At 33.8% G+C, this 18,328-nt stretch overlaps 1 protein-coding gene across 1 annotated transcript in view; it reads left to right on the top strand.

The window, feature by feature from the left end:
- LOC108693036 overlaps positions 1–17,875 on the top strand; it is a gene marked incomplete at its 5' end in the record, with an annotated part of 57,921 nt that extends 40,046 nt beyond the window's left edge. The window contains one exon of the mRNA XM_018201677.1: positions 17,796–17,875. Coding sequence (XP_018057166.1) covers positions 17,796–17,875 — 80 coding nt within the window. The remainder of the gene's footprint in view (positions 1–17,795) is intronic.
- Between the last annotated feature and the right edge of the window lie 453 nt (positions 17,876–18,328).

The following is an 18,328-nucleotide window of genomic DNA, read 5'->3' on the forward strand; positions in this document are numbered from 1 at the left end:
AACATCTGATCGCGTACTCTTTCACTTAGAAGATCGAATAATTTATATCCGATGTTTGTTATTTCGACGAATTTCATCTTCTTAATCTTGTTATCGAATCGATTTCTGAACTGTTTCTCAACATAATTATATGCCTCACATCTGAAGATTTTTATTCTTGCGTAGTTCACTCCAAGTTCGACTTTGGCCGCTGAAACTTCATTATTATTTATTGCCTTGCTCGGTATATGATTTAGGATGTAAGCAGTGTACATGACCATATTACTTTTCCATACTTTTAACAAGGATCATTATCCTTTCAGTTTTTGTTCTATTCGCGCGTTCAGCTATTCAACGCATGCGGATGTTATCTCGAATTGCACTTCCTTAACTATCTTTTTCAACATGTTATTTACGAACTCAGTACCTGCGTCGCACTGTATGGCTCTGGTATGTCTTCCGAACTTATTCTCATATCTGTGTTTGAACTCTTCTTATCGGCCTGTCTCACTCTTATGCTAGAGCACACGGTGGTGTGAGTAGTCATCCACAATCGAAAGTACTTTTCTCCGTCTATACTTATTGGGCTTATGGGTCCGCAGAAATCGGCATAAATTTTACCGAGTACCTGTTTTGCTCTCGGTCTCGTTCCTGTGTAGTTGTTTGCTCATTTTTGCTTGATGGATATTTCATCTGATTTTATTGCACAGGAGTAGCTTAAACATCGGTGCCAAATTGCTGAATCGTCGGTTAGTGCTAGACTTGCATAGTTGTCCATCCCTTTTGATGACTTTTCGATGATATTATATAGACTGCTTCCAAGTTGCGTCTGCACGATCAGTTTGTCTTCTTTATATATATTCATTTCTAAATTCCATTCGGAATCTCTTGACTTCTAATCGCTTGATAGAAAAAAATTTTGATAAAAAAAAAATGCAAAAAAATTTTTTAAATTGTCGCAAGTCAATAAGATAGTAACAAATTCTTATTCTTTCCAATCGCTTGTAGTACGCGTTAATTGAGTAAGATAAAGTCTAAAGAATGAAATTTACCAACAAAAATATATATTAAAAAAGGAAAAAACATTTTTTTTTATATAATAACGTCTGGCGACTATGTTTCTTTTTTATGGAAGCAAAAAATGACCCACAGGTCATCATATACGTAAATGACACATCTGCATGGAAAATTTTTTCTCGCCGGAGCGTATATTCTTCCACCACTTTTCGAGATTTTTCTTCTCAGACATGTTATGATTATTGTATAATGCGTAAAATATCACAAAGTTCTTAAAACGTTGTTCATTGGCATTTTGATGTCAACTAAAATGATTGTATATCTCAATTTATAAAGCCAGCTTCACGAAGCTCCTCGACAATAGACAATATTTCGTTCGCATCGTGGGCATTGTGACCTGCTTGACGCGAGGCCTCAAGCAATCGGGGACGATCCACTAACTCAGCTTAGGATCGTCCCAATGAACATAATCGATTTTATTGTCGTTTAGAGACATAGTATTACACCTTTTCCGACTCTTTAACCTATTTTGTTTACCTAATTTGTTGTTTAGTTTCCTGACATGTTGTCCGTTCCAACTTATATTTCATAAACCAAGAGTACTATTATATTCTTATATTTGTTTTTACCCTTTGCTGCCTACTATTGGATTATCCGCTTTATGACTGCGCCTGTGAATATTGCCAGTATTTTTATATTGTTTATCATTTTTTGTGTAAATTGCATCGTCGGGAATTCTTTTGAAAATTAATTCACAAACCAGATATACCTTTGTACTTTATTCCATGTACGATCACAAAGTCGTTAGTGTCTACATCGAAATATTTGTCACCGAGCTTCGTGTCGTTTTCGCGATATGCCGATAAACGTGATCGATCGCCTTTTCTCTGTCACTATCGAGGAGCTTATGTTTACATATTTTTGTTCAAGTGCCTCCAATTAATTACTCCTCACGAACTTGCCGCATTTGTAATGATTGTTTAACTAACGTTCAAGCGATTCATTGGGCGCTTCATAAACATCTTCGACTGAGAAAACATGTGAACGTTTGTACGATAATTCGTGTTTCGGTTCAGGCAATGCATAATTGGAATTCGACGTAATGTTCGATTCTTTTGTACATTGCTTTTTAGATGATGATGTTAATTAAAGCCATGAATTATTCATCCAGAGGTCATCACCATCATTATCATCTTCATCATCTTCAGATTTTTTCTTTTAATATTTTTATTCTTTACAACGTTGACTTCTTTCTTAATTGGTTGAAATTCATCATTAATGATATTCTCGATAATCTGTTTTAGAATTTCGATAGGCTTAAAGTGTTTCAATGTTATATCTTTCTTTTTTTGCCGGTTTTTAAAATGCAGTATTTTTTACGAATCAATTCATTCGTTTTCGCAATTTGTTTCGCTATCCTCTCGCTATCTTTGAGCTCTTTGTTATTATCATGTTGTACTTGAAAGGAAATGTTGTGTAGTAGACATTGACAACGACTAACCTTAACACGTTAAGGTATCGCATACTCATTAAATCCTTTTCAGTCCTTTCGTAAGCTGTCATTATCTATGACTACGAATCCATACTTTTGCCAACAGCAATGACAGTTCACAGAAATTCTTATAAGACGTGTCAGTGTTTACATGATCATTGTACATATGTTTCAGATTGTACCGTCCTATTTGAACAGGATCAACATTTGCATTATCGCGTGTAAGATTCTAGCTTCGATGCCTTTTTACGAATGTCTAACACAGATAAAAGCAATCGACATCCGCGTGTCGAACGCAAAATATTCTCTGATCGTGTCTTGTTTGTCGCATCCATGTCATCGAAGACAAAAATGGAATTTGGAAACATCTCGTTCGGTGGAATATATCATCTTATTATTGGAGAATATAAAATAATCAATTTCTTCAATCGGTGCTAATAAATTCTCCAAATATCGGTATTTTGGCTATTGCAACGACTTCAAGTACACGTACATGTTTTCGAAACGTATATTGGACTTTCCAGCAAACTTATCAACACATTTGTTTTGCCGCAATTCGATGGACCGCAGATTCTGCGTATAGAAATCGGCATGTTTCCATGCTTGAGTATTTCTTTTTCAGTCTGTACTTTATTGTCGACATTAGTCACTTTGATCGTCTGTGATTATTGAATGAATCTTCTCCTTTCATTATTGATAATATTGAAAAAAAACGATATCGAGAGCGGATGTATTTATAGTAGCGCGCTAAGCAAAACCGCTCAGTATTCAAAATGCTTTTTATGTGTCAGACAACTGTGATGTACATTTAACCGCTAAAGAATTGGAATATATACCAAAAATTATTTTGCTATGAGAATTTAAGAATTACATAGATCAATTGTGGGATCGATTACCCGAGTATATAAAGGCTGATTCAGAGGTTTATCGTCAGTGCTTGAAACATTATAATCTGTCCTGTCATCGATCGCATATTGTTGGTCCAATGCCGTTAATTAGAAATTGTAGCAAATATCAATAACAACAATAGAAGGCTATGGTTTTTTAAATCATGCGATAAATGCACTTCCGATCGAATTGCATATCCCCAGATATCAATTTTATGGTCCAGATACGCATTTAGAAAAGCGATTGGCTAGAGGCGATTAGCTCGAAGCATTAATCCGTTGGACGCGGTGTGTCGCGAACACGATATAGTTTATTCACGGAGCAAAGATCTTACGAAATGACATGTAACTGACAAAATACTCGCTGAGGCGTGGAAATGGATTACCGCAAAAGATTCGAGGACTCTTGGAGAGAGAGCTGCTGCCACAGCTGTTTGGGCGGCTATGAAAGACAAAACGAAAATTTGTGTGGGCATGAAAATGAAGAAAAAAAAAGTCGACGAAGAAACGCATATTACTAGTGGCAAAATGCGATGGTATGTTACCAATTCTATCGCTATTGAGAGCTTGTTGATCAGCAGTGCGGCAGGAGTCAAAAATTATAAAAAAATTATAAATGAATAAAGCCACGCAACATCAGAATTGAAGAACTGAAATGTAAATGTAATCGCGTCATGAAAGGTTATGGAGTTTACCTCGCTTCATACAAGCGTGAACAAGAAGTCACAACAGAAAAAAACAAAAAAGATTAAAAAAAAACACTAAACAATTATCAAAATGCCATAGGGTGTAATTACCAACTACAACAAATGACAAAACGTATGCGCATTCCATATTTTAGAGGTATTTTTATGCGTACTATCTTACAAACAAAGGGAGTGTATCGAAACGAGAACAGTATCGTAAATTTAGATAATGCTGATGGATCAGGTACTCTATTGGATGGCGTACGCAAAGCGGGGTGATCGTGCTGTTTACTTTGACTTTTATTAGTTTCGGCAATCCTCGACCACCGAAGGAATTGGTGCGATATTTGGACGTAATGCAAATCGAATAATCGCACGGCTTGTCAAAGTTATGATCAAAGTAATTGTGGACAATTGTGTCTACAGTTTTTATAGACAGTGACGATCAATTTAAGAATTGACATTACACTCTGTCAACTCAGTATTCGTTCAAACATGTCACTGACTTTACGGTCACCAGTAAAAGTAGTGTCCTCGCGGTCTGCTACTTTCCGGCCAGATTTGAGCGATGACCATTATGAGCTCGGTTTGACGGACTTTGAAACCTACCATACGATATCTAATTCATTGAATAATAAGTTTTACTTTGACAGAAATGATAAAGAAATTGTCATTCCCGAAGAATCGTATGAAATACGTGACAACAAGTATTTTAAGACGCAATTCTATAATTTTATCCTAATATTGCTTCGCAAAGAGAATGAACAGTATCCATTGACAATTCATGACAATAACAATACAATGAAGAGTGAGATGAAACGCGCTTATCGAGTAAATGTCACCAAACCTCACAATATTGCTGTTGACATTTTCATCGAATCACGTGCTGGAGCCGCAACAGTGGCACTAATCAGACATATCGTAAATATCATTATCATTGAATGCAACTTTCACCGACGTTACAGCAACGATAAGTCCATTCACACGATATATAAATTTTCGCTGAGCGTGTCACTAGCATATAAAATATCGGAAAGACCGACATAAATTATTTACCTCCCGATCATCATCACGATCATCATCTGATGATTCGTGTTTATGGATCAAGACGGACGATTGATCGATTTTTGCGGAGAAGAAATAATCGTTTGCATATACGGAGACGACAGCGATAAAGAAATACAAAAACAACGTGCTTGTTCTGAATGAACAGACGAAACAAACAGGGAACATAATTTTTGCCAGAGGGACGAGAGCAATCAAAAATATTCGAGCGTCCAGTAGAAAGAAACTCACTGCGTCGAACGTTACATTTTTACAATCATTGGGTTTTGTTGTATGAAATATCTGAGGTGGTTGATATCGTGAATATTAGAGGCGAATCAATCTTTGACAATCGCGTCGTCAAGTTCGAGTTTCACACGTACAGTCCATACGTCAACACGACGTTTGAACATAGCGACAAGATAAGGATACCCACAATTACCCATACACAGATACCTATTACAATAACAAGATTTATACACGTTAACGTGTAAAAACATTCTTTACGTCGAAGATAGATTTCAAGAGAAAAAAATGTACAAAGGCAACCAACTCTTGTAAATGTGTAGCATTCATGTTCGATGAAATTCGATATAAATTCAACGGTATGGAGATTGATCACAGCAGAAATGTTGGAATAATTAGTCTTATCACGGGTTATGCAACATTTTCTAATAAATCACATATAGTATAGTTTGCATAATGCTTGATTTATCGACTCTAGATACCGCGAAAAGCCTAATGACAAACGATGGATACTTTAATTTTTACCGTGTACGGTTCAAACATATTGTTCGGCTTTTGCGAGGATTACAAATATGTGATAATTAACGCTCGTCATGAATTAATTTTGATACGAACGCAATGGTAACAATTACATAGCGTTAGATCCAGAACCGAATTATTCAAAGTACACTGGCGAATGCCTCATGTTGTGTTGAACGAAGTTAATTATCCATGCTGCGCGCTTTAGAGAGCGGATGATATCTAGGTATTTCCGTTCGTGGGATTTGTATGAGTACACGCTATGCCGAGTACAACGAAGCATTCCTGGATCATCACGACTGCGACAGCTGGAAAAATCACGATAAGTTATCTATAGACTGACAAAAAAATATCATGACAGCACGTAAAACTTATTTCGACATCTGTAAATTAACCAATGTGAAACTTTATCTAAACTCTGAATTTTATCCGTACTCTGAATTTAGACTTTGACAAACGCAGAGCCGCTATTTCGTATGATATGTATTTACATTTCCGCATGTCTTACTATCAAATCTCTCGTGAAAGAAATAAACTATCATTCCAATTACACTCCTTTTTGAAAGATTATACTCTAATAACCACTCGCGACAAAACGAATCCGTCAAGAATAGCATCGTGGATGTACGATTAGAATTTGAGTTCAATGAGAATATATCCACGAATACAACCGCCTATTGCCTTATTATATACGATGTAGTACGCAAGATTACGTAAATTATCATCATCAAAAAAATATCCTCCCCCTTTTTTTTTAATATATGAGATAAAATTCAAGATCCAAGATTGTGATCAAGCACAGCCTCAAAAAGTCGTCCATCATGATACCAACGTCTGTTAATCTGCAAAGATTTATCGTTGGAAAGAAATTTGTCGTGAAGGAAGTAGCGGTGTTAAGAAAAAGAGCTATTCTCTCTCATTATATTTTTACGTGTCCCATGCCATGGAACTTCTTGACAAAGTCAGAAAAGTATTGCGCTTCCTGGCTGAGTACTTATTATCATGGATTACAATAAGAAAACGGGATGATCCCGTACAGCATGGCGAAACGCTTGATTACAATGGCTGTAATTAATGTGGAAGAATGACGACAATAAGGCTCTTATGTATTATAATATGTTAAAGGATGTGAAAAACATGAATGCCTGGTTGATATACGATAGCTATGACTCGACAATCGAGACTCTCGATGCTGATTACGAAGATATAGATTTTTTACATAATCTAGATGTTACTAATATATACGATGTGAAAAACAGTTAAGAATTATGCGTTACAGAAATATATTTAGTGTGTATATTTAAAAGTGTATATTTAAAATATACACTTGATGGGGGGGGAGGGGTCATAATGGAGAAAAAAATATATCAAGTTTAAAAAATAAAGTATGTGATTTTTTTAAATGCATTTTTTTTCTTTCTCCTATCCCTACAATTAAAAATCTATCAATAATGATAGTTGTTCAGTAGTATGTACGAGGTGTATGAAATGACGAATTGAGAAACAGATGGCGCACCAATGCAGTGTGAAGTACAAAGATTTAACATATGTATTGTATTTTGTACCATCAACAAGTGTCAAACGCGCAAAATGATTTGATTGAAAAGTGTTTGCATAGTATTGTGTTGCTGTGTTTAATATGACGAAATTTGTACCAAATAAGGAGCATTCGCGGACAGCATTAATTTTTTGTTTTCATTTAAAGAAAACTGCTGCGGAATCATACCGATTACTTGGAGAAGCATGGTAAATATGCTCCATCGCAAAAAACGTGTGAATGATGGTTTCAGCGTTTCAAAATTGGAGATTTCGATGTTGCAAACAAGGAACACGGAAAACTGCCCAAAAAGTACGAAGACGTGGAATTGCAAGCATTGCTGGAAGATGATTCACAAACACAAAAACAACTCGCAGAGCAATTGTCAACAAGCTGTTTCCAATCGCCTACGAGAGATGGGAAAGATTCAGAAAGCAGATGGGTGCCATATGAATTGAACGAGAGACAGATAGAGAGGCGCAAAAACATATGTGAAATTTTGCTCGAACGATACAGAAGAAAGTCATTCTTGCATCGTTACTGGGGATGAAAAGTGGATTTTTTTTGAGAATCCCAAGCGCAAAAAATCATGGATAGATCCAGGCGCATACATCGACCGCAAGACCGAATCGCTTTGGCAAGAAGATGCTCTGTGTTTGATGGGACCAGAAAGGTGTGAGCTATTGAAGCCTGACGAAATGGTTAATACCAAACGCTATCAACAACAATTGATCAATTTGAACTGTTCGCTACTTAAAAAACGACCAGAATACTAAAAGAGACAACACAAGGTCATTTTTCTCCATGACAATGCTCCATCACATACGGCAAAACTAATTTGGGACACGCACTCAGCTGGGAAGTTGTACCCCATGTGGCTTACTCACCAGACTTGGCTCCTTCCGATTACCACTTGTTTGCATCGATGGGTCACGCACTTGCTGAGCAGCACTTTGGTTCGTATGAAGATGTGAAAAAATGGTTCGATGAATGGTTCGTGGCAAAAGGGGAAAATTTTTACTGGCGTGGTATCCACAAATTGCCCGAAAGATGGGAAAAATATGTAACTAACAATGGAGCATACTTTGAATAAATCTCTTTTTATCATTCTTCTGAATTTAACGTGTTTTTTTTGGGAAAAAAATCGTCATTTCATACTTATACACTTACTTCATACTTCATACTTATACACTGGTAGTTTAATAAGTAGTTTGATAGTTACTCAATAACAGAATTAATAATGATTCGATAATTAGGGACGCTTGGCCATTTATATTACTTATTTATAAACATATTATCAGTTGTTAAATTAAAATTATTGCCAAGTCATATTAAAAAATCGTAAATACCATATCTATTTAATAAAATCGTGTCGTCGCAAAAGAAGAAAAGAAAAGAGAGCGCAACGGGAGGAAGAGAGCGCAAATAATAAGTATAGGAACGGATAGAAGAGAGAGAACTGCATCCTACAATGTACAACATAGTAGAGAAAGAGGACAATAGTTTAGAAAACGCAATGAGTGAAAGAGAGAAGAAACAAATTCCTCTTTCCTCTAACACGGATCCCGATAACGCGCTTCCCTCTCCTTCAACCTAGCATCTGTAACTTCATCATCCGCGCGACACTAGAGCCATCTGCTGGTTGCTGTATGGGTTAGAATCGACACTTATATCCTACTCGATAGAAATGAAGTGATATAGCAACGAGAGATGCTTATTTTGAAGGAGCGAGCGAAACAGACAAGAGAAATAATTTGTGTCAGAGGTATGTCGGCAAAAAACATTCGATTATCCAATAGAAAGAAACTTACTCGTTGAACATTAAATTTTTAGAATCATTGGATTTTGTTATAGGAAATATCTAACATGACTGATATCCAGGATATCGGAAGTGAGCTGATCTTTGGCGATCGCATCGTGAAGTTCAGATTTCACACGTACAATCCGTATGTCAATACGATGTTTGGATATAGCGATGAGATAAGGACCCAGACATCAGCAGGATTCGTACACGTTACCATGTGAAAGTTATTCTTTATGTCGAAAAAAGGTTTTAAAGGTGATAAAGGAAGAGCCACTTAAAAATAATTGGCATTCGTGTTTGACGAAATTCAATATGAACTCAATGATGCAAAGATTGATTGTAATAGAAACGTTGGAATGATCAGTACTATAAAAAAGTATGCATCGTATTCACATGATTCGTATAAAGAAATCGCAAATCGTATAAAGAATGCTGGATTCTTCCTAACTAATGATATCACGATAATTAGAATTTCAGACGATGGATATTTCAATTTTTGCATGCCGCTCATGTTGTTGGATTTTTGCAAGGATTATATATACATGGTAATCAACGCTTGTCACGAATTGATTTTGATACGAGCGCGCACCGACAATAATTGTCTTATGGAAGATGCTGTAATTGATGCAAAAGATAATGCTCTCATTTACATTAAAGGACGTGAAAAACGAAAATGGTTGGTTGATGTGCGCGCACGAAAGCATACACATACGGCATATACGTATACATACTAACAGAATGATCTACAACTCGCCTATATACTCTATTAAAATCTGTAATATCGATCTCGATCAAGTCCGGCAGTCATTCCAACACTCCTTAAGGAGATGCTGTCCTGTTTTACTACGAACGAAGTGTAATTAATTTTCCTCGGCTCGGTTATCTTAATTGAACTTACGGATTGAAAAGTCCTTTTCTACAATTAAAATATCGATAATAACATTAGCTGCCAGCACAATTTACGAAAGAAAAACGAAAGAAAATTAAAAATTGTATATACAATAAGATTGGAAACAAGACAGTTTATATTAAATATATTACTTTAAATACGAAACTCCACTACAGTCTGAATGTTAAGATGTTGAACTATTATATATATTCATATAAATGAATTAATTTCAGAAATGATAATTGTGTATGGTTGTCGGACTTTCAACGCAATCAATCTGAAATACTAATAATTCCTCCAAATTTCCCAAATTAATCCTAAACGTTCAACTCCTAGCCGAATATTTTTCGCAATTTTAGTTTATTACAGTTTTTTAAAATTAATTTAGAAAATTTGAGGGATTATTAATATTTCAGATTGATTGCGTTGAAAGTCCAACTACTATATTGGCACACATTTCTGAAATTAATATATAAATTCAACATTCAGACCGTAATGGCGCTTCGTATTTAAAGAAAATGTATTTAAAAATTATTAGTTTTGTAGTCATTGGCTTCTGCAGTTGACTCATCGCAATATGTGTTGCATATAAGAGTTTCAGATTTTACCTGTTTAAAATAAGTAGTTATCAGCCTACAGAAAACTTCGAAAAACAATATTATGCCTATAGAAATGAGCTAAGAGCTTTAGAGTATAAGAGAACAAAATCGCCAAAAATTTCGTTCGTATGCTACGAATAGAATTGACGCCATGACACCGAGCACATTTTAGTTCCTCGAAATTGCGACAGCAGTGCTGTCATCAAGTGTGCCTCGCTGGATCAGCAGAAATGATTAGAATTATTGACTTACTCAGGCCTGTAATAAGCTTCTTACATACCCTGATCAAAATTTTTTCTCTTGAGAGGAAAAATAATAATAAAACAAATATGATATTCGTATTAGTTACTTCAATCTTTATTTATAAATAATGTCTTTATAAACAAGAAATATACAATATTATTCAATATACTATAAAATAAAATATACTATATTATATTATTTTCAGTTGATTTTCGAATACCGAAGCGTTGAGCAACAATTTCACTCGTAGCATACAAATGAAGTTTTCGTATCGTTCTCTTATACTAAAGTCATTAGTTCATTTCTACAAGCATATTGTTCTTTGAGTTTTCTGTAGGATGCCAGCTACTTATTTCAAAGTCTGAAATTATTATATGCAGCATATTTTTTACTTAGCTCGGATGTCAAAGTGTCAACGGCACTTACTAGGAAGCGTCATTTCTTTCATCGCCCGCGCGCAAATATAGAAATTGAATCATTACGTAAACCAGCAATATATTATCAAAAACGCCATAATAACATATTTTTCTATACAATATAAAATAATATATATTAAAATAGAATCGTTGCTTAGAAAGGAGCCGCGCATCCTTGCTGCATCGGCGATGATGATAAACTGGAACTGATAGAACACATTCTTGAATTGCACAATGATTCGAAACAGAAGTATAACAGAGTGAGATAGAAAAAACAAAAAAGGATAGAAGCTCCGATTGTAATCGGTGAGGCTCCGCACGCCTCGTCGAACGAAATAGCGAGTCTATCCTTCAGAATCTGTCTCTCTCTCTCTCTCTCTCTCTCTCTCTCACTCTCTCTGTGTGATCGCTTGTTTCTAACCGAAAATGCTTTCTCAGCAATTTCGGCCGTTCAATGTATATAAAATAAGAGAAGAGACATTACGAGGGCAAGTCAATAAACTCTTAGAAAATCTGCACTCGTAGTGTCATGTCACATTACTTTTTAACAAGTAGCATCTCTCAGCTGATTACTGTCAAATGAGCGGAATTCATTTTCGTGCTTCGTGATTTAATTTCTGTAGACGAACAACCTTTGTAAGATTGTTAAAGTGAACAACCTTTGTATTTTTTTGCAAAATGAAACGAAAAAAACGAATTTCGTGTAGTGATCAGACATCTATAAAGGTTTAACACCGAAAGAAATCAAAGCCGAGTTGGAATAATGTTCACATAGCACATCTGCACCAGCGTTTGCGATTGTATACAATTGGGTGAATTTAAACAGGGTCGTACATCCACATGTGATGCACCTCGTTCGGGATGTCCAATTGAGGCTGCTACGCCAGAAATCGATAAAGTCCACGATTGTTTTGATTGATCGACGAGTGAAAATGCGCGAGCTTGTTGAAGTCACAGGCATATCACATGGCACAGTAATTTCAATTTTGCACGAACAATTGGGTATGAAAAATCGGCAAGATGGGTACCGCATTTGCTCACTGTGGACCATAAGCACGACCGTGTGATTTCAAAACAATGTTTGGAGATGTTTCAATGTAATTCAGATGAATTTCTGCGTCGATTCATTACTGTGAACATTACTTCACACCCGAGACGAAGGAATAGTCAAAACAATTTTCACCGGGTGAACCAGCTCCAAAGAAGGCGAAGACTGTAAAATCGGCCGGAAAAATGATGGCCACTGTTTTTTGGAATGCACACGATATAATTCATATCGATTATCTTTCGAAGCAAACGATTAATGGCGATTAGTATGCAGCCTTATTAGATCGTTTCAACAACATTTTAAAGAAAAACATCTCCATTTGGCGCAGAAAAATTCTTCTATTAAGACAATGCACAGATTCACATGTGCCCAGTACCGATACAAATTCAACGAATTCCGCTACGAATTGCTTCCCCATCCAGCATATTCGTCAGATTTAATCCCCTGCGACTATTTCCTGTTTCCAAATCTGAAGAAATGATTCGGAGGAAAGAGATTCACCAGAGAGCAGCTCATCGCCGAAACTTATTTTGAAGGATTGGACAAATATCATATTATTCGGACGGTTTGAAAAAGTTGGAGAATCATTGGAGGATCAAATGTATCGAACTGAAAGGAGATTATGTTGAGAAATAAAAATGAATCGATCAAAAAAAATGTGTTTTACTTATTAACTTGCCCTCGTATAGATAACATATAAATTTTAATAAATTATATTAATCGTATATCCTCCGAATTATTATGTATAATAGCAAAAATAATTTCAAAACACGATAATTTACGAGATATTAGCATTTCCATGATTTTCCATGAGCGTTATATACCATATTCATAGAAGTGGTTTGCAAAACTTCGCGCGCATAGCGTGCGAGATCAAAATGTTAGAGATCTCATCATTGATCGATTCTTTTTTTCTTTTATCATAATTTTTTTTTAAATAAGTAACATTGTTAATAAATACATGTTACAGGCCAAATATATTTTTATTTAATTATTGAAATTATGTGTGTATTTCTAAAAGTATTAAACCGACAATTGTAGCAAAAATAATTCAACGTAGTATGAGTTGAATAAATAGAAAACCAATATTTTTATACGTAAATAAATTCTGTTTACTTTTAGAAAAAATCCGAAGAGAAATCATGTTTTGGTAATAATGTTACGTTTGGTGTCAGTTAGTAATTTCTGTTAAATGTTTCTTTTATAATTATCATCCGAACATGTGAATAAAGAAGGCATTTTGAATAAAGAAGACATCACAGTTATTAAAGTTAAATCATCATTTCACATTAAAATTACGTACTTCAGTCTGTATCGACTCTTATTAGCCTTAAATTAGTATTGTTATTATTATATTATTGTAAAAGATATTACATTCTGTGGCACATAAGCAGTCAGTAGCTCTTTGAAAGAAAACCGAATATATTATAAAAATAATAAAGTAATATTTTAAAAGTACATTACATTCAGTAAAATATATTTATTTATTAATATGATGTTCAATCACCATTATTAGAAAAATAACATTTATGTAGGAAAATATTTTCATGATAATTTGCTGGAAAGTATGGTCGTAACATGTTTCTTATACTCTGACGCTCCTGAGATGCATGTCCTGAGATCCGCGCGCGATCCAGCGGTTCGGCCGTCGAGCAGTTGTGAGAGAAAAATAGGCAGCATTTCAGAAATTGGCCCGAAATGTGCAACTAATTCCGAACACAGAACTGAAGTACACATATAATTTCTATAACTTTATAAAAATATATTTGTAATAATATGTTTATTAATAACGTTATTTATTAAAAAAAAAAAAAATTATGAAAAAAAGAAAGCAGGATCGAGCGTAGGAACAACACATTTCAAGTTGTTGATTATAACACGCGCTATCGGAACTTAAATCGTAGGGCAAAGGATTAATATAATTCAATAAAAATTATATGTTTTCGTAGAGGTGATCCGCAAGAACTCAGCGTGATCTAAAGCGTTAGGTGCGAGATCAGAATGTTGTCAATTCTTTTGCTTTTTTCTTTTTTTTGTAATTTTTTTTTTTAATAACGTTTATTAATAAATATTATTACTCCAAATAAACTTTTTATAAAATTATAGAAATTATATGTGCACTTCAGTGTGTTCGGAATTAGTTGCGCATTTCGGGCCGTGCCCTTTCTGAAGTGTTGCCTTCTTTTCCTTCACAACCGCTCAACGACCACTGGATCACACGCGGGCATCTCAAGAGCGTCGCAGAATAACATGTTGCGACCATATCTTCCAGCAAATTATCATAAAAATATTCTCTTTTCTACATAATTGTTATTTTCTTAATAATGTGGTGATTGAACATATATTAATAACATATATTAATAAGTACATCATATTAATACATCATATTAATAAATAAATGCAATTTTACTGAATGTAATGTGCTTTTAAAATATTACTTTATTATTTTTATGATATATTCGATTTCTTTTAAAGAGCTACTGATCATGCTTTTGTACCTCAGAATATAATATAGAATTTTACTTTACCGCGTCATATATCTGTTTGTATTTTTTTTAGTTTAAACCTGGAGAATGCACTTAAATGATGCATCAATAGAACTTCAAAGATAATAGAGTTTTTGCAATAAATGGATTTAGATACGGTGAACGCCTTTTCTTAATTAATCGCTAAGAAGAAGATAACGTGACCATGATATCGATTATATATCTTTTTTCTTAGGATGAAAACGTAAAAAGTGAAAATTTTTTGTATGTATATGTATATCACATACGTATATTATTTTGCGTGACGCTGTATTCGTAGAAAACAACGGCGTTATAGGAGTCAATTAGCTGTAACCGATATGACCCGCGTTCACAGTATCATTGCCGCGCAACAGTATTATTATTGTCAATTCAATGTAGTGTAGTAGTATTCCACACACCCATATATATGTGTGTGTGTGTGTGTGTGTGTGTGTGTGTGTGTGTGTTTATATTTTTATAGTGTTTTGTATCACAAAATGGAAAAAATATAGTAACAGAAAATTGTCTGCCTTTGATAAGAGAAAGTTATAGGTGCCTTCTAAAAGGCGAGTACAACATAGTGGTCTTGTATATTGGCAAACAACAAGACTATAATGATGATTGTGTCATACCATGTCACATTGTGTCTCTTGTAGAAGACATCCTATAAAGCCAAAATTGGTTAAAAAGTTACTATCGTATATTTTCTTGTTGGAAAGTACTCTATAGCCAGAATGGAATAGGTTAATATCTTTATGTCATTCGTGAAAATACACTTTTATTTATTATACAAATGATATGATTAAATGTTATAACAATAAATTGTGCTTTGCCTAATTATGATTCAATGTCAGAGGCGTTCATCGTGGGCTGACTATTTTTAATTTATTGCCAGAGGCGTTTCGATTATCAAATCTGATGAAATACGATTGCGGAACCAATTTGTAGAATTTTGCGTCTGCAATTGAAGAAATGTGAATAGATGCATTGTCATGTTAGAATCAAAAATTGATGACTTGAAACGATCGAAACAAAACAACTAATGAACACATTTGTCTGAAATTTTAACAGTAATTCTGAGAAGGAATTTCAACTTTTGTAACAACAAACTTTTCTAAAATTATAGTAGTTTAATATTTGTGGAATCATTTCTGTATTAGATCGAGAACTTTTCGAACTTATATCCTCGTAAGTCAACATATCATTTTAATAAGTCAACATATCATTTTTCCTTTCGTACAATGTCATTTTAAGTCAGGACGTACTAATAATGCATAGATATATTACACATATAATGTATATAGCAATTTTTTGCTGTGTCTATCAAAAAGAGAGATAGAAGTTATCTATGCTCAAATATAGAGATAATATACTGATCTGAAGACACGATAATGTCTTGGCGCTAAGACAAGCCCAATATCATAGTATATTTATACGTATAATATGTAAATTGTATTATAATACGTGTATTATAATATGTAAACACACATTATTAAAAATTATTCATGTTGGAATATTCATGCAAATATTCTCTATGTCCATTTTTATGCAATATTAGAATTTTATATTATAATGTATAATGTATATAATGATATATAAAATTTAATTCTAACGTTGTATACATAAAAAGACATGAATAGAAATTACAATTACATTTTGTGTGTATTATAATGTATGTGTACACACACAATGACACAAAATATTATTCTATTATTGCATATAGACATATTAGTGAATTAATGATATATACAATATTAAAATTATATTTTGGGTACATTATTGTGTATATGTACATTATAATACATATAAAATATAATTATAATTTGTATTCACTAATAATGTTTTTTTATATGTTACAGCAATGTTAGAATTATAAATATTATGTTTGTGCGATGTGAATACATATACATTATAAATGTATGTACATAAAATTCTAATATTGCGTATAAATAGATAATATCTGCATGATTATCTTAACATGAGTAACTTTTATCTATTTAATATAATGCGTACGCGCGCGCGCGCGCGCGTGTGTGTGTGTGTGTGTGTGTGTGTGTGTGTTCACAGTGTAGTATAATATACATACAATTTTCTATATTAAATATATAAATCGACATGTTAATAATGTATGTACTATAAATATCTATCTCTTTATTAGACAGAGCAAAGAGAGTTACATCATGTATGTGCAATGTCATATTCATTGATAATATATTAATCTAAAATGGCATTGGACGTAAGAAAAAAGTGTTATTACGGCTTCGTATTGATATAACTATTAAAAATCTGTACTTTATGTATATTACAAATATTTAATACTGATGATATATATTGAATATATGAACGCGGCCTTGCATGTATACATAATACAACTCTATTTCTAACTCTATTTCCAATTCCACAAATATAAGATTAACTTCAATCCCTCGGTTTATTTTTTCCTCAATTCTAAGAAAAATTTTTTTTGAAAAATTTTCCAAAATAAAATAAATTTTACATTTGTGGGTTTGAGCCTAACGTTTTGATCCCTGAGCAGATGGTTATGTAGGAAATGGAAAATAATCGAAAAAAAAATATCGATAATTAATCAATCGAATTTTCTGCATGATCGTATTAACATTATTAAAAGACATAAGCATCTTATACATTGGAAATGAAAAAAACCTATAATATCGACTTTAATTAAGTTCTGCGTCACTCCAGCATCCCCCTAAACTCTACAACTTATCTGAAATATTTTTTTGAAATATAATTCTTTTGAGATATTCAATTATATCCAATCTTCTAACACACAAACATCCGTTGCATAAAATTAAATGAAACTATTATACTATAAATTAAACTATTAAATTATACTATTAAAAATTTTAATTTAATTACAGGTAGTTCCGCTGGTTATGTGTCAATTAATCTTCCATTGTTATCAATGCAATTTGCCGTTCTCAGTATATTTCATCAATAATTTATAACAGGTAAGTTTAAATAATTTGTTTAAATATGAATTGAGAAAGGTTGCATTTTTTTTATAGCCACATTATATTTTATATTAAAACCATTGTACAATACATGAGCAATTTTGTGCTCTAACAAGTGAAAGAATAAAGTTGCCTACCATATACAGGGTGTCTCAAAATAATCGCCAAATATTTTATGGGCAGATAGAGCGGACTAAACTGATTCGAAAAGTTCTGTATCATTTTATTAGTTTCCATAATAGTTAACGAGATATTAATCCGGAAAGATAGCAGAATACAGTGTCCGGCCTACTACTGCAAAGTATATTCGTCTACCAATCGCTTGGCGCACGGACCGTGAGGAGCGGGGATAGCCTGGCAAACGCGCCGTCCGAGCTATAGTGGTTCGCGATAGTATGCGCGAGATTCTTGCCAGGCAGTTCCCTCTCCTTACGGCCCGC

This window comes from Atta colombica, unplaced genomic scaffold, assembly GCF_001594045.1.
Source record: "Atta colombica isolate Treedump-2 unplaced genomic scaffold, Acol1.0 scaffold85, whole genome shotgun sequence".
NCBI lineage: Eukaryota > Metazoa > Arthropoda > Insecta > Hymenoptera > Formicidae > Atta > Atta colombica.